The sequence below is a fragment of the Dromiciops gliroides genome, chromosome 1 (assembly GCF_019393635.1).
Source record: "Dromiciops gliroides isolate mDroGli1 chromosome 1, mDroGli1.pri, whole genome shotgun sequence".
Classification (NCBI taxonomy): domain Eukaryota; kingdom Metazoa; phylum Chordata; class Mammalia; order Microbiotheria; family Microbiotheriidae; genus Dromiciops; species Dromiciops gliroides.
This window is the reverse complement of record NC_057861.1, coordinates 418,592,097-418,610,309: the sequence shown is the minus strand read 5'-3', so window position 1 is coordinate 418,610,309 and position 18,213 is coordinate 418,592,097. Positions and strand designations below refer to the sequence as shown.

The 18,213-nt window shown below is 40.3% G+C and overlaps 1 protein-coding gene across 1 annotated transcript in view; it reads left to right on the top strand.

Annotated features, from left to right (window-relative positions):
* SKP2 (S-phase kinase associated protein 2) overlaps positions 1–15,616 on the top strand; it is a 31,167-nt gene extending 15,551 nt beyond the window's left edge. Inside the window, exons 3-10 of the mRNA XM_043979529.1 lie at positions 438–549; positions 3,072–3,215; positions 5,980–6,114; positions 6,908–7,006; positions 9,078–9,208; positions 10,951–11,002; positions 11,155–11,262; positions 13,630–15,616. Coding sequence (XP_043835464.1) covers positions 438–549; positions 3,072–3,215; positions 5,980–6,114; positions 6,908–7,006; positions 9,078–9,208; positions 10,951–11,002; positions 11,155–11,262; positions 13,630–13,843 — 995 coding nt within the window. The 3' untranslated portion in view covers positions 13,844–15,616. The remainder of the gene's footprint in view (positions 1–437; positions 550–3,071; positions 3,216–5,979; positions 6,115–6,907; positions 7,007–9,077; positions 9,209–10,950; positions 11,003–11,154; positions 11,263–13,629) is intronic.
* Positions 15,617–18,213: the final 2,597 nt, after the last annotated feature.

The following is an 18,213-nucleotide window of genomic DNA, read 5'->3' as shown; positions in this document are numbered from 1 at the left end:
TTTAATATTTATTCTGTTTTTATATGTGTGTTTATTTATATGTGTAAATAGGTATTTTACTGATACGGGTCTATGCTATTATTTTCTCCAATAAAATATAAATTCCTCGAGGACAGGAGCTGTCCCATTTTTTTGGTCTTAATAAATGTTGATTGATATAATCTAGCCCCACCCCCTTTTCAGAAAGGAAACTGAGGCCTGGAGGAAGGGGAATGCCTTTCTCATGATCACATTAGCAGTAAGTGGCAAATCCTGGATCCAAACCCAATTTATCTGACTTTTTACTCCTATGTTCTTTGCACTCCCTGCATATGTACATTTTTAAAAGTGCACAAAAAGGATTTAATCAAGTTCTGTATTACCTACATGATCAAATCAGAGAATTTTGAGGAAACAAACCTGGTCTGTTTTTTTTGTGTTTTTGGGTTTTTTTAAAGGAATCTCTTGGGATATGCTACCAGATGAATTGCTCCTCGGGATCTTTTCATATTTATCTCTGCCCGACCTTGTAAGAGTCTCTGGGATTTGTAAGAGGTGGCATCGCCTCTCGTGAGTATTTTATTGTCTTTTGCTTCTTTCCTTTGGGTGGATGGTTTTGTTTTGTTTTGTTTGGGCGGGGCAATGGGTGTTAAGTGACTTGCCCAGGATCACACAGCTAGTAAGTGTCAAGTCTCTGAGGCCAGATTTGAACTCTCAGGTCCTCCAGAATCCAGGGCCAGTGCTTTATCCACTGCGCCACCTAGCTGCGCCTATTGGGTGGATATTAAAGGTTTAAAGGAAATGCTGGTTCATGTCAAAAATTCAGTAGTACAATTCATCAGACCTATGAACTGATGATCAATGGTTATCAATGATGGTAATGAAAGCATTTTCTGAGTAGACACAGTCAAAGGGAGGTAGGTGATTTCTTGAGCCTCCATACACTGAGCCTCATCCTGGTTTGGTGCCTATTTGTGTTTTGTTTTGTTTTGTTTTGTTTTTTTAAACTCCCAGGGCAAGTGTAAGCTTTCTTTTTTGTTAACAGCTCTGTTAATGTTCACAGTGTTCTTGCCTCATACCCTGAGCCCTTGGGTAGCCATCTGCTACTTTTTTTTCTTTTCTATTACCAACCCTTTCAGCCAGAAATGTTAACAGAAATCCCAGAGATAGCCTGGCTCTGATTTACAGCTTCTCTGTCTGATTTGCATTAGTCCATTAGCAGGATAGTTTCCGAAAAATCACAGATCACAGGACTTCAGCTTTGGAAGACAGCCACAAAGGTGTCTAAAAATTCCATTGTTCAGTTATCATTTCTTGTTCTTCTCTCTACTTCTTTCTTTAAAAAGGCTTCCTCTAACAGGAGCATGTTCACCTTTAAAAGACAGTGGGAGCTGCTTCTATATAAAAGCTAAGTGTAGGACTGGGAACACAGGAAGGCTCTTTATCCAGGTCTTCTGGAAATGTTCCTGCTCCTGAGGTTGTGCTCCAGCCCCCAGCCCATTTGTCTCTAGCCATCAATACATGTTTTCCTGTAGGTCTGGGAATTCAGAGTCCTTCCACCCAGATCCACTATCACGTGGCAGTTGTGGATTTGTTCTCTACTAGCTAAGTGAATAAGGTATCCATGAATACTCAGGTTAGAGTTGTTCGTGAATTTTGCCTGCCACCTAATGGTTAAAATGCATCTTTTTTATGATTTGGTGGAAAGATGATTAAAATCAGGAAAGTGAAAAAAGAAATAAATACTAGTCACTGAGTTGTGAAATTTTATTTCCTAATTTGGAATAATGACCCAAAATGTGATAACTGAAATTTTTAGGACAAAACTAGAAAACCATTTGAAATAGGCAAAGTTCATCTCTTTGGGATGGGCCAACAGCAACTATTAGTGGAGTTTCAAAAGCTAGAACCCCAGAGCTTTCATTTCTTTCCCAAAACCCAAAACGGCCAGATCTAAGATAAGAAAAGTGATCCTTCCCAGAATCCTGGGGTCCTGTATCACTAGCCCAATATTTTTTAGGAAAACAGGACAGATCCTATTAGAAAAAAATTATATAGCAAAAGGATTGTATGGTCTCATACATGAGCCCCAGGTATTTCAAATATAAGAAATCTGATTATATTATGATATCACTAAAAAAATTATATATGTATGTATATATGTGTGTGTATATATATGTATACATACATACATATAGACACACACACACATACTGTCTAAAGAATTGAAACAGTCCCTTGGAATTTGCTGTAAAGAGCTTTTTTTTTTTTTTTAGTGAGGCAATTGGGGTTAAGTGACTTGCCCAGGGTCACACAGCTAGTAAAGTGTTAAATGTCTGAGGCCGGATTTGAACTCAGGTCCTCCTGACTCCAGGGCCGGTGCTCTATTCACTGCGACACCTAGCTGCCCCTACAAATTAATTTTTTTAAAAAAGCTCTTTACAGGGGCAGCTAGGTGGCGCAGTGGATAGAGCACCGGCCCTGAAGTCAGGAGGACCTGAGTTCAAATCCGGCCTCAGACACTTAACACTTACTAGCTGTGTGACCCTGGGCAAGTCACTTAACCCCAATTGCCTCACTAAAAAAAAAAAAAAAAAAAAAAGCTCTTTACAGGGACAGCTAGGTGTTGCAGTGAATAGAGCACCAGCCCTGGAGTCAGGAGGACCTGAGTTCAAATCTGGCCTCAGACATTTAACACTTTACTAGCTGTGTGACCCTGGGCAAGTCACTTAACCCCAATTGCCTCACCTAAAAAAAATGTTTTTAATTAATTTGTTGATATTTTCCATTTTTTCCATTACCTTAATTATCCCAAGTATCACTTCCCCCTCCCAGAGAGCCATCCCATGCTATAAAAAGTTTTGATATGCAATTCATCATCATCATCAACCTCAGCAAATATTTGAGTGGTTGTTTTTTGAATTTTAGAACTTCGGAGACTATTCCATTAATGGATTAATGCAAATCAGACAGAGAAGCCTCGAATTAGACCCAGGCTGGTTCTAGTATCTCCCATCATCATTTTTTGGCTGAAAGGATTGATGAGATATCCTATTGTTGAACTTTCTGAAATAACTCTGCCTCTCTTCTAGGTTTGATGAATCACTGTGGCAGACCTTAGATCTGACAGGGAAACATCTACTGCCAGGGGTGATTGGGCAGCTGCTCTCAGTAGGCGTAGTTGCATTTCGATGCCCGAGGTCACACGTGGATGCACCACTATTTCAAAATCCCAGGTAAGATTGTCCCTCTGGGAAAAAAAGCAAAAACTATAATTGTATGACCAGAAAAGCAAATGATGGACTCTCAGAGCTGGAAGGGACTTTGGCTGTCAGCTAGTCCAGCTCTCAGCTGAAGTACAGAGCCCTCATAGCTAAGCATCCCTGGGCAAGTAGTCGTCTCGCAGCAGCACAGAGCTCTTGTGGAAGCCCACTCTGCTAAACAATTGGAATTGTTAATTTCCTACATGATTGTATTAATTGTAGCTACTTCCTCCACTGAGACAGATTGAGGCTCCCGTAGTACTTTGAGGAGACTGTTGGTTACATGTGAGATACTATAGCCAAAAGAAACCTAATCCTTTACCATTGACCTGAGGGGGAAACTGTACAGAAGTATACTGTGTTGGGCAGCTAGGTGGTACAGTAGATAGAGTGCCAGCCCTGGATTCAGGAAGACCTGAGTTCAAGTCTGTCCTCAGGCACCTGACACTTACCAGCTGTGTGACCCTGGGCAAGTCACTTAACCCTCATTACCCAGCCCCCCCCAAAAAAGCCGTATACTGAGTTTCAGATGATATTCATATAATTGGACCCATTAGAATCATGATGGGGGGGCAGTTGGGTGGCTCAGTGGATTCAGGAGGATCTGAGTTCAAATCCGGCCTCAGACACTTGACACTAACTGTGTGACCCTGGGCAAGTCACTTAACCTCAATTGCCTCACCAAAAAAAAGAGAGAGAATCATGATGGGGAGCTGTCCTAGGTCTTGTTCCACAAGCACAGGCCTGGAGAATCCAGCATTTTCCTCCATGACAAGATGCAGCATCATAAGAGGTTTTAGGAGAGGGATTCAGCAAAAATCCACTTCAGAATTAGGCTAGTGCTTTCCAGGGTCAGTGTAGCACAATATTAAGACCCCATGAACATCTGATAACCTGAGTTCAGCTGTTATTCTTTTATATATTACCGTGATCCTTCTCTCCCATCCCCCCAGCTCCCCATCTAATCCCATGTTAATATTATTCCAGTTACATGTAAAGATAGTTTTTAACATTTGCTTTTATAACAATTTGAGTTCCAAAGTTTTTTCCCTTCCTTCCCTCCCTGCTCCCCAAGACAGCAAGCAATCGGATATAGGTTATACATGTACAATCACATTAAATATATTTCTGTACTAGTCATGCTGTGAAAGAAGAATCAGAACAAAAGGGAAAAAACCTCAGAAAACCAAAAAACTGGTAAGCCCCAAATGAGCATCCTTTTTATATTTTCCCTAGACTTATAGGTCATCAATGTAAGAAACTCTTGGTATAGAAATGCCCTCCAACTGGCACTTCATCTGTAATTTGTAGTCTTAGTGATTTGCTCCAGGCAGCAGGAGGTTGTGTTAAGTAACACAGTAGTATGTACCAGAGGTAATATATTTGAACCCATGTGTTCCCATCTTCAGGGCTGGCCCCATTATCCTCTATCCTTAACATTTATTAAGTAAGCAATAAATTGTTATTATGTAAGCTCAGGGATCAAAAATACTAAAAAGAAGGACAATCCCTGCTCTCAAGGAGCTTATAGTCTAGTAGGGGAAAACAGAATACAAAAGTAATCTGATAAAGAGCTGAAGAGAGGGAGGAAGGGAAGGTACCCCTGGTAGGTCTTGCTGAAATCTCAAGTAGTTCAACAAATTAGAAAATAAAGAGATGGGTGACTAAGGTTGTTCTTCTTTTTTTGTTGTTGTTGTTGTTGTTGTTGTTTTTTAGTGAGGCAATTGGGGTTAAGTGACTTGCCCAGGGTCACACAGCTAGTAAGTGTTAAGTGTCTGAGGCCGGATTTGAACTCAGGTCCTCCTGACTCCAGGGCTGGTGCTCTATCCACTGTGCCATCTAACTGCCCCTAAGGTTCTTCTTAAATAATGGTTCTCCACCCTCCATTCAGAGGATTACCAGGAGTAATGGTACTAATGAAAGATGACTACCATGGCTGATTTCATCTTGGAAGATGATGAGGTTTCCTTGGGCACAGTGAAGTCCACACTGCCTCTCATTAGCAGTGCTTATTTTTTACTACTAAATCAAATCCACAGTAGCTGGTCATATTCATTTCAAAATGTTACCTAAGCAGAAATACTGTGGTTTAAGGAACAGAAGTCATTTCAAGTTTACGAAATAGTGAAGAGAGCACAGGACTTAGAATCACAAGACCTGGCTAATGTCACTTCCCAGATCTTTGAGCCTGGGGGTGTGGGGGTGGGGTGTATGTAACCTCTCCAATTCTCAGTTTCCTCATCCTAAATTGGTGGTGCTGGTAATAATTATACTTTCCCCCTCCTGATGCTCTGGTGAGGATCAAGTAAGATCATGTCTGTCAAAACAATGGGTGGCCATCCTGAAAAAAGAACTGTGGAATCTGAATTCAGATTGAACCACATGGTTCCTACTTTTTTGTTTTTGTTTTGAGTTTTTTCCCCTTTTGCTCTGATTCTTCTTTCACAACATGACTAATGCAGAAATATGCTTAATGTTGATTGTACATCTGTAACCTGCATCAGATTGCTTCCTGTCTTTGGGTGGGGGGCAGGGAAGGGAGGGAGGGAGAAAAATTTGGAACTCAAATTGTAATAAAAACAAATGTCAAACTTATCTTTACATGGAACTGGAATAATAAAATACTTTTATGATTAAAAAAACCCACCAACAACAGCAAAACGGGTGGCCACAAAGCATGATAGTAATGGAACCTTTTTTTATTGTATGAGTAAGAGATTGCCTTGTTTATGCACAGGCCACTTCGGGTGCAGCACATGGACCTATCCAACTGCATAATAGAGGAGGCCGCCCTTGAGAGCATTGTGTCTCGCTGCTGCAAACTACAGAACCTGAGCTTGGAAGGACTGAGGCTTTCAGATGCCATTGTCAGGTGACCGAGCAGAGAATCTGGCATTAAATGTACTTTACATCTCTTCTTGGGTAGTTGGAAATGAAAATGAATTGCCTTGGCAGTCACGGCTGGGCATGTCCAGCATTGGTGATAGTGCTGGAAAATCTTTGGGAGTCATAGGAATTCTTAACTGCCCTTGTGCCCTTACTGATGTGTCCCAAATTTGCTGTCTGCAGCAAACAAAAGCTTAAAGAAGCAGAATTTATTCCATTTACACCAGCCCTGTAGACCCTTTAAGCTTTGTGTGAGTTTCTGGCTATTGATTTGAGTTTGGAGCCCTGAGATGCTCTGCCTTCTGGTCTTAACTCATCCTGAAATGTTTCTACTCATTTACTCTTTTAAGCCTTTCCCTTCCTTTAAAGCCCTCTTATCCTATCCTTTTCCCCTGTTAATTTATAGCCTTCCCTTCTCTCAGGGCCCAGGTTAAGACTGGTTTTTTTTTTCATGAAATCTTACCCAAATAATCTACTTTCTTTCAACTTCTTTATCCTTTAAGCATGGGGTCTATATTGTGCTATTTTAGGTTACCATAGAACTTTTCTCTAGTTGTTTGTTTTATGCTTGTCAGGTTTTATTTTTCCAAATCTATTGTTCTTCCTTCCGAGGCATGTATAGTCTTCCACATATTTAGGTTCCTTACCCTCCTTCCTAATCATAACATGCATATGTACACACACACACACACACACACACACACACACACACACACACACACACACACACACACACAAATTAAATGTTCCTATTTGTGTTTTTCTGGTTTTTCTTTCAGAAATCTGGCTCAAAATTCAGACTTAGTACGATTAAACCTCTCTGGGTGTTCTGGATTCTCGGCCTCTGCATTGGGGATTCTGCTGAATGGCTGTACCCGGTAGGAAAGCTGTCAGGCTAACTTATAATGGTCACATTCCTTTGATCATCTCTTTATTTGGGTTTTTTTGTTTTGTTTTGTTTTGTTTTGTTTTTTTGCAGGGCAATGAGGGTTAAGTGACTTGCCCAGGGTCACACAGCTAGTAAGTGTCAAGTGTCTGAGGCCGGATTTAAATTCAGGTCCTCCTGAATCCAGGGCCAGTGCTTTATCCACTGTGCCACCTAGCTACCCCTGTTCATCTATTTAAAAAGAAAAAGAAAACTTGTTAGGATGTTTCAAGCCCATGTGATTGAAACAATGGTGGATTTGAAATGTAGAACTCAGTATTTCAACTTAAGTTTTTTCCCCACAATAATTTTCCACTTAAATCAATTGATTTTGTCAAACTCAGGACATAATATATACCATCAAAGTAAACCTTAATTTTTTTTGGTGGTTCAGATTTTTTTTTTTAAGTCTATCTTTTTCCAGTGTTTAATAGTTCTCAGTGACATTTGATAGATATTACCGAGAAAAGGGATGGAACAGGAGGAGGGCTATAGTTTATATAATCACAGGTATAATTTGCCTCTTAGAGTCTTTGTGGAACTTAAGGATAGAAAATACACCTTCCTAAACCTATTCAAAATGGATCATTTGGGAGGGAGGTAATTCAGCAAATTAAGTACATGCACAGTTTCATGTGCTGTGTTTAAGAAGCAGTATCAGAGGGGCGGCTAGGTGGCACAGTGGATAAAGCACCAGCCCTGGATTCAGGAATACCTGAGTTCAAATCCGGCTTCAGACACTTGACACTTACTAGCTGTGTGACCCTGGGCAAGTCACTTAACCCCCATTGCCCTGGGGAAAAAAAAACAACAAAGAAGCAGTACCAGAAAAAACTATGTTCCTCGGTGATGCCAAATATCCTGCAGGCTTCGTTTTCCAAAATGGGAAACTGAGGCAAAAGTAGATTTTTTTTTTTTTTAAAAAGTAATTTTTTGTAATGTTTCCATTTCTATACATAAGAACTACAATGCTATCATCAGTTTATGTAATGCAGTCATGCTCTGGTTCTTATACCTCATTCCTTTCTCATTCTGTTCCCTCACCTTATGATTGAACCCTCCCTTGTGACTCCATCCCTCCCCCAAAAAAATGAATCCATAAAACTGACACAATGACTTTAGCCATCTATCAGTGAATGTAGCAATCTGCCTCTGTGGTTCCCTACTGCTCTACTGAAAGGAGGGAGGAGTTTGTAATCATACTGTTCTCTAGGGCTAAAACTGGTCTTAAATATTAATCAATTTGGCTTCCTGTCAGTGTCGTTTTCATCTAAGCTATTGTTAATCATTACAGAGTTCACTTTTTTTCCCCAAAAAATCTTTTTACTAGCTCACCATTAATAGCACTTTTTCCTCGGAGCAAGACAGTTATGAGATTTTACTCCCTATTGATTACCTATTTCCTGTTTGATTCCATTCCTGGAATGGTGTGGGGAAGGACAAAATCCTCCATCATTTTTCCAGGGAAGAAACATTGGGTATGGGGAGCAGTGAGGACAAAATTTTCTTTCTCAGTTTGTAAAAGCAGCTAGATATTATATGCAAGAGTTCACTGGATTTAAATTTTGTTTTGTTTTTTCCCCCTCAGTATTTCAAGTACTGGGGCAGCTAGATGGTGCACTGGATAGTGTTCCAGGCCTGAAGTCAGGAAGATTCATCTTCCTGAATCTAAATCAGACCTCAGACATTTACTAGTTGTGTCACCCTGGGCAAGTCACTTAACCCTGAGTGCCTCAGTTCCTTCATCTGTAAAATGAGCTGGAGAAGGAAATAACAAACCAGTCCAGTGTCTTTGCCAAGAAAACTCCAAATGGGGTCACAAAGAGTTGGACATGGCTGCGATGACTGAACAGCAACATTTCAAGTATTGCCCTAAGCAACACTGACCTCTCCTTTCTGGTCAGTTAAGGTCAGGTGACTTGGCCTGATCTGGGGGCTGGTTCACCATCCAAAGAGTACTTTCCTGTAGAACCTGTTCTCAGTCCTTGTCTCAGACCCAACTATGATTTCTTTCTTTTCCGCAGCTTAGATGAGCTGAACCTCTCCTGGTGCTCTGATTTCACAGCAGAACACATCCAAGTGACTGTCAGCTCTATTACAGAAAGTGTGACGCAGCTGAATCTCAGTGGGTACCGACAGAATCTACAGAGATCAGGTAACTGGGAAGGGACTACCCTACCTGTAAGGGAGCAAAGTTAAGTAGCCAAATGCAACTGAGAAAGACATTCTCTTCTCTCCCCCTGACATCCCCACACCTAGTTAATCTTTTAGGTAGGTCATCTTTTCCTGGAGCACACATCAGAGTTAATACCAGTCATACCCTGAGACCATTACTATTTATTTTCAGATGCCCTACTAGTATATATAGGAAAATTTGTTTCAGTTGCTTAGAGGAAATAATCATTTCTTGATTTTTCTCCCTTGAGAGTTATTCTGCTCTAGATCTTTTATTATTCCCATCCCATCCATTCAGTCTTCTTCCCCTTTGTGTCCTATTTCTTCCACACCCCACACTTCAGGAAAGAAAACACAGTACATTATCATCACCTTATAAAAAGGGGACTAAATGTCCTATATCAGGGCCTCTCATTCAACATTCTTTTAGGAGAAAACTTTTTGGGAGTTAACTAATGACAGTAAAAAGGTTTGGGGCAAAATACTGAAAAGTTCTGTTAGAAACCCTCTGGATTGTTTTAGAAACACTAGGCAGAAAAGGTTCTCTCAGCCAGGTTTTCTTGGATGTTAACATGGAACGTGCACGGACATACTAAATTTCAGCGGAAATGGTTGATAATAGTGGTCCCAAATATCTGACAGCCATAGAAGAGGAGAGAGTGAGGTCCGGGCAGGCCCACATGGTCTAATCTGGGGACAGGGAGTGGTGTTATTGATCACCCAAGGAAAGCTGAGACACAAAGGATCAGGTAACAGTAATTCTTACGTTAACAGCCATGCTCCAAATTTCATGTTGTGTAAGGTATTTGTTTTGCCCTAAAAAAAAGTAATTAAAAAAAAAAAACCAAACCTTAAACTGAACTTTCTAGGTTACTATTGCATTATGATGTGGGGTTAAGGACACATGGAGCCAGGAGTCCAGAGCCCAGGGTTTGAGCGGCTGGCTTTGCCTTTCATCAGCTTCGTGACCTCAGCAGGTCATTTCTCTTATTTCTCTTCTCTTTCAGAAGGGGAGGCTAAATCCAATCAGCAGTGTCAGACTCAAATAGAAATAACATTTATTGATTTAGAAAAACTGCAAGTTAACATTATCTCTATTATGGTTTTATTTATTTTGTTAAACATTTTTCAGTTGCATTTCAATCTGGTTCAGGAGCATTATGGAGTTTTGCAGGCCAAAACGGCTCACTAGTTTTACACCTGAATTAGCTGATTTCCAAGCACTAACTTTCCATTTTATACTTCTGCAGAATGGTTGCTACATAGACATTAAAGGGAATTTGGGTGACATATAATATTTAATCAGTGTCCCACTGTTCTTCATAACTAAACTTCTAAATGAGAGTAATTTTATGGAGGGCAGAGAAAGGGAAGGGGCTGCCTTTACCTTGAAACAAAACGTGGGGGCAGCTAGGTTGCGCAGTGGATAGAGCACAGCCCCTGGATCACACAGCTAGTAAGTGTCTGGTGCCAGATTTGAACTCAGGTCCTCCAGGGCTGGTGCTCTATCCACTGCTCCACCTAGCTGCCCCTGTGATTTTTTTTAAAAACACATTTTGAATAAAACTTATCCTGTACATTCTGCAGTTTTTGTTTTTATTATCAGTTTGTTTTTTTCTGAGAAAGGAAAGGGTTGCTTTTGAACCCAAAGGCAACTGATATAGATCTGTGTTTAACAAATTGCCCATAAAATTGCCTGTATATTTTTTTTTTCCTTCCTAGACGTGACGACATTAGTGGGAAGGTGCCCCAATCTGGTCCACTTAGACTTAAGGTATGGATTTGTGGAGGTTTGCCATAGAAAGATGTAGTTACTTTGGGAAAAAGAAGATGAGTGACTGTTAAGGGAAGAAGTGGCTATCAGAAGGTTTTCTTTAGTGATGGAGAGAGAATTATTTTGCACACTGTCTCTTCCCTCTCTTTTAGTGACAGTGTTATGCTGAAGAATGACTGTTTCCAGGAATTACATCAGCTCGTCTACCTGCAACACTTGGCGCTCAGCCGATGCTATGAAATAATGCCAGCAGCCTTGCTGTAAGTGCCTACTTTTAAAACTTTTTCTGATCATTTGATTAATGTGTCACCAGCCATTGTCATTAATAGCAAAGGCATCAAACCTGAACAGTCAATGCTGACCAAAGGCGGGCGAAGCCTAGGACCAAGCAGAGATTGTATCTTGAACTTTGAAAATGTCTTTATAAAATATATTTCTGTTCTGAGTGGCAGATACCTAACAGACACTCATAGGAAGACCTGGGTTCACAAATTCAACCTCCATCACTTACTTTCTGCCCTTGGGCAGGTCATTTTACTTCTGGGCCTGCTTGCTCATCTTTATATCACTGGGGTGAGAACCATGCCCCCATTTTTTCTGGGTTTGTTTCCCCTCATCCTGCACTCACAATGTCAGGTGGAAGTTTCTTAAGATGGGGAAGCTGCTATAAGCACTACCCAGGAGTAGTAACCCAGGCAGGTATAGCACCTGAGAGAAGATCTAGATTTTAATTCTACCTTGGCCACCCACATGAAGTCACTAAAAGTCAGTCACAGCTTAAAAACAATTCGACAATAATTCTCTGCAGTAACTTCTTTTCTTTTTTTTATTGTAAGTACCCAAAACAAAAAAAGGAACTTTGATCATCTGTCTTTTCTAGTTGTGTTGGTTACTCTTTAGTAATGCAATGGTTTGTTGCAATTCCAAAACAAATGTTTTCTTTTCTGAATCTTTGTACAGGTACCTTCAATATCAGTCTGAGTTGGGAAAGCAGTTATTTCCCAAAAACACTGTTGACATTTGGCAAATAGTCACATGTTTCTGCAAATCAAGATTTCATTGACATATGAGGAAATTGTTTGCCCTCTCCTCATTTCACCTAAATGTAGTAGTGGCTTAATTGCCCCATAGGGGAAAAATGAGTTAGAAGGAAGAAGAGGTTGAAAATGTTTTCTGTAATGTGACATTGACAGGTAGTAAGCACTGATAACCCCTTCCTTTCACCATCTATTCCTAACTGGAATGCAGTCTTTTAAGTGTGGGGGATAAGCTCAGTTTTAAGGTATGCTATTTTGTCAGATTGACCGAATTTGATAGTTGATTGTATTTTGTTACTTGATACCATTTCCTTTTGAAAGAGGAAGGTCAGTTCATAAAGTTCACACGCTCTCACACACACACACACATACACACACAGATTTGACACACAGGACATGCTTTACATGAGAGTAATGCTAACTAAAAAAAATCCCTTTCCTTTAGCTCTCATGTAATGAAAGTTGCCCCTTCTCTCTTATTGTATGAATGCCCAACTCAGAGTTGGAGAAGTAAGGTGAACTGTATAAAAACAGACTCTGAATAAACATAAACTTCAGCCTTTATATAATATCAAATTCCCTTTTCTGTGCTAGTGATTGTTCTGTAGCTGCCAAGAGGGAACTCAGATTGAAACTTGAAATGCTGACCCACTTATATAATTTTTTTCACATATACCTTTAGAAAAGTATTTGTCCACTCATTTATCTTCTCCAGGATTTCAGAAAGGTTGGCATCATTTGCCAGTGTTAGAAAACAAATGCTTTTTTTAGGCTGGGGGGTGGGTTAGGGGTTGTCATTGTGTCCTTAGCACTTAGCAGGGTGCCTTGCATGAAATAATGTAATTCTCAGGGCAGCTAGGTGGCGTAGTGGATAGAGCACTGGACCTGGAGTCAGGAGGACCTGAGTTCAAATCCGGCCTCAGACACTTAACACTTACTAGCTGTGTGACCCTAGGCAAGTCACTTAACCCCAATTGCCTCACCAAAAAAAAAAGAAAGAAAAGAAATAATGCAATTCAGCAAGCATTCACTAATAATAATCATGGTACAAGGTGCAAAGACAAAAGCAACACAGCCCCTGCCTTCCAGAAACTTACATTCTAGCAACTGGGCAGAGGTGGGAGCAGAGATAGACAAACAACTAACCCTAAGCACATAAGCATATGCCTTATATTTGGAGGAGGGAGGAAATAGGAATCTCTAAATAATTAACCTGAATATGTAGAATCTTAGCTTATTTTGCTTTATACTCAAATCCAAAGAGATGTGAGCCAGAGATAATGATGGCCTTCTGCTAATTTTCATGTCTTCTAAATATTTTTCGTTGGATCTCTGTGTAGAATTGTCCAACAAAGCAGACACTTCACATATTCACCTAGAGATTGTACTGTTCAAGTGATGGTGCGAGGTGACAATTTGCTAGAGGTTTTGTATTATTGTGTCTTTTTTTTTTCCATGTTTCTCGGGTTAGCAAGTGTGTACTCAGGAGCCTACTTTCTAGATCATGTAGAAACCTGTAATTTTATCTGGTGAGAGAACTCTACCATGCAGATTCATTGGTTTAAAAGTTGCCTATATCTCCTTTTCCAGTGAACTTGGAGATATCCCATCACTGAAGACACTACAAGTTTTTGGAATCGTAACAGAAAATTCCCTTCCTGTGCTGAAGGAAGCACTCCCACATTTGAAGATCAACTGTTCTCACTTCACCACCATTGCCAGGCCAACAGTGGTCAATAAAAAGAACCCAGAGATCTGGGGCATCAGATGCCGCCTGATGATGCCCAATCCCAATAGCCACTGATGTCCTCGTTATAGAGTGACTTCTCTTCATGGAACAGCAGACGAAAAGGCCCCGTTGCTTGGAGCCCCTCAGCGGTTTTTCTTTACCTTTTCACTCTTTTGGCTTGAGGATCACTTGAGAAAGAACTGTTTCATGTCACTAACTTATCAAAATTTAGGAATAAGTGTTTTGCACTGGGAACACAACTCTTGTAAATGCCCTTTAAAAAGTCTGCCTAGAGAGCCATGACATTTCAAGTATTTATAAGTTTAAGGGAATAAACCTGTACTTAATATTAAAAAGTTATTCAAGGTAGGCACTTCAAAACACCTCTCCCAGACGTTCCCTCTTCTAAAAATCTTCAGAGTGCAGCCAGTGCTCACTAAGTGAATGCTTTTATAGAAACTGTTGCATCAATTATATGTGCTTTTTCCATTTTATTTGTCTTACCTTATGTAGAACGGATTGGATGACCTCCAAATCACTCATTTCTGAACTGAGCACAAATAGAGCAATAAAGTACTTTGCTGCATTATCTTGGTGGGGTGGGGGGAGGGGGGGGATCCCAGCTCTATCTTTGGGTGCTAATCACTGAACTTTGAGGTAATAAGGATCATAGGAAGGGAGAGCCTCACAAAAGCATTTTAAGAGGTGGGGGGAATGTTGTCTTTAACCCAAAGGTTGGGGTAAAGAGTAAAGTGTTTCCCCTTGGTTATAAATTTGTACCAAAAATGCTTGGGAACCTTAGGAAGCAGAGCAAGCTACATGACAGCTGGTTCCTGTGACTGATGAGCTTGAAGTCTTCTTGGACAAATTATACAAGGTTTCCTTACAGTGACTCTAAAGGTCATTTTTCTAGGTTTTGAAACTAGCTGTGAGATATAATTACCATGTTTGCGTTTTTATAAAATTTCTTTTCACATCATGACCGTAATGATCTTAACATTGTTAAAGACTTGCTGCTTTGTTCACTTTTTTATATTGACAATGCTTTTGCTTCTGATGGTCGATGTTCCACAAACCAGTTTCTATTTTAGGTGCTAGGTAGAATTTTGGCCTTCTTCCCTGTTCTTCCTTGTCACTGACATCTAGAAGGGGCTATTTTGATTTTCTCCTAGAATCAAGTACTGAATGACAAGAAATAAAAAATTATTTGCACCTGTTTGGAATGCCCCATTTGAAAGAGTTCTGGGGTCTATGTCTCCTTCCAGTTGCATTTTTAATTATTGGGGAGCACCATGAACCTTCGGCACTCTTGAGAAAGAGGAGCAATTTCTAAACTCGGCAATCTAGGAGCAGGAACCCCAACTAAAAGCATTGATTTTACCTGTGGGGGAACGTCTTTGAATTTTTATAACTGATGGAGCACCCAGGAAAAAAATTATTCATACTCTTAAAAACTAGGTTAAAAAATCATTTGACTTCTTCCCATTGATCAAAGAAAACTAACTTTATTTTATTTCTGTGACTGACTTTAAAAAAAAAATCAAGCTGGAACTAAATACATTAAGTCTGCCTTATGTGGAACCGCATCTCAGCTAAGGACATCGTTCATCTGTTAGACTGCAGGAGAGAACACTTTGGCCCAGTGTTATACAGAGATTAACCATTGCTGTCCTGTAACTAAATGGTAACTGTACCTTGAAATGTTGTTTACAGAATAGTCATTAAGAGACCTAGAGTGGGTCTGGTGGGACTTGGACCTCTGGATAAACATCCTTTGACACTCAAGTCCAGATATAAGCTATCTTGCCAAGATTTTGGTGACCTATGTTTTCATGATGTCTACTTTTGTACATGTTTTTTTTTAATAAAAAATTTTTTTTAAATTTACACAAATGACTCCTCTTTTATGCCCAAGTGGTGAAAAACAAGGCCGTGTGAGTAAAATTAATGCAAGAGTAGTTTATTGTCACCTTTAAAATGGTGCCAATAGAATTTATCAGATTGAACTTACACAAATGTACCTTGCTCATACACTTAGTTTTTTTGACAAGTTAAGATGGAGTCTATTCATTACTATACAAAATAATCTGTCTAAAATCCTCACTTGAATCAACAGATTTAATTGGGGGGGTGGGGGGCGGGTAGCTGTGTCTTCCCTCAATATGTTTCTTTTTTCTATACTTGGAAACTAGGCCAAACACACAAGGGGAAAAAAAATCTGAAAGTCTCCTTTAACAATCTTCCTTGAGCCTAGAAGAAGGCAGGCAACAAGCATTTATTAATATCTATGTGCCAGGCACCGTGTTGTGCAGTTTACAAATCTCTCATTTGATCCTCACAACAACTCTGAGGTAGGTGCTGTTATAAGTTTTATAGTTGAGGAAACTGAGGCAGAGGTGACTTTCGTAGGGTCATACAGCTATTAAGTGTCTGAGGCTAGATTTGAACTCATCTTCCTGATAAACCCAGTGTTCTATTCATTATGCCACACTAGCTACCTCATTGGGTAAGAAGGGAGAGGGGACTCACATTTTTATTTCACTATAATCAGTTTATTTTGTAATCCTATGCATTTTATATATTTAAAAACATTCTGAGAAGGGGCCCATAGGGTTCACCAGATTGCTAAAGGGGTCCAAAAAAGGTTAAGAATCTTTGGGCCAGAGTGATGGGCAAAGACTAAGAGTTAGCCTTTTTTGTATAATAGACCCCTCTGATAGGTCTAGTGAAGCCTATGGAGCCCTTCTCAGAATAGAGGTTTTAGAATTTTTGGGAACAAAATACAAAGGAAATGAATTATATGAAACAAAAAAAAAATTTAATTCATAGGGGCAGCTAGGTGGCTTAGTGGATAAAGCACCAGCCCTAGATTCAGGAGGACCTGAGTTCAAATCTCATCTGAGACACTTAAGTGACCCTGGGCAAGTCACTTAACCCTCATTGCCCTGCAAAAAAAAAAATAATAATAATAAATAATTCAGACCCTACATAAGGCCATCTGATTTAGTGCATCTTCTCTCCTTTGGGCTCCCCCATGACTCCTAGGAGCCCCCCAAATCTTAGCCCTGTGTTGATCAAATTCTTTCACTTTTTCTACCAGAGGTTCTGCTTAAGACTCTTGGGACTGTCAATACTTAAGGAAGTCGAGGTAGTGATGAAAGAGTGGTCTCTTCTGTTATCTTTTCCAATTTAATTCAGTCCAGCAATTTAGTAAGAACCTGTTAGATGCAAGAAACTGTGCCAAGTCCTAAGAAAGCAAAAACAATGAAAAAGTCTCTGCCATCAAGGAAGCTTCCATCATACTCCCAAGTAAGTATATGTTGGGTTTAATTCTTTCACCAACATTCAGCCTGCTTTGTATTATACACAGGCCTCTCCCTGAGATTGGCATAAACCAGCAGATGGGCCTAGAACTCATTCTTGGATATTGCCATATGGCCCCAACAGGTTTCCCTGCCTCTTTCTGCCCATCCCAGCTCCTAGACTATACTTAACGCACAGCTTTCATAAGGTAATGCTACTCTTCAGGAATCTCATTGCTTGAGGCAGCTAGGCGGCGCAGTGGATAGAGCACCAGTCCTGGATTCAGGAGAACCTGAGTTCAAATCCGGCCTCAGACACTTTACACTTACTAGCTGTGTGACCCTGGGTAAGTCACTTAACTCCAATTGTCTCACACACACAAAAAAGGAAATCTCATTGGTTGATCTGCTTCCTAAAAGACTGGCAAACACCTCATTCAAGCATTCAAAACATAATTTGGTTCCCACCTAAATGTCCCAAATACCCCTTCAGTGAATCTTCTACTCCAGTCAGACGCATAGTTGCAAGGTTCCTCAGGGACTACCCTGTGATGTTGAAAAGGTCATGCAGTCTTGTCTACTTTAAAATTTGCAGTGAGGGGGAAACCCCCTACCTAAGGCAGCCCATTCCTCTGAAATAACAAGTTTTTCCCCTTCATTTTTTTTTTTTTTTTTTAGTGAGGCAATTGAGGTTAAGTGATTTGCCCAGGGTCGCACAGCTAGTAAGTGTTAAGTGTCTGAGGCCGAATTTGAACTCAGGTACTGCTGACTCCAGGGCCGGTGCTCTATCCACTGCGCCACCTAGCTGCCCCCTTCATTGTCAATCTAGTTTTATTTTGTGTGGACTAGCAGAAGAAAACTAGTCCCTCTTCCCCAAGATAGCCTTTCAAATACTTGAACATGGCTATCATCTCATTTCCCCCAGAATGAACATCCTTTTTCTTCACTTCCTTTGATATGGAGTGGCCTTCAGGCAGGCAAGCAGGCAGGCAGTAAGCATTTAAGTGCTTACTGTGGTCCAGGCACCATGCTAAATATAAGGAAGGGGTATGAAGGTAAATAAAGTCTTGTGGAGATGAGTCAGCAGTGGAGTCTACAAATGAAGGTCCTCTCACCATCCTGGCTGCCCTCCAGGACAAGTTC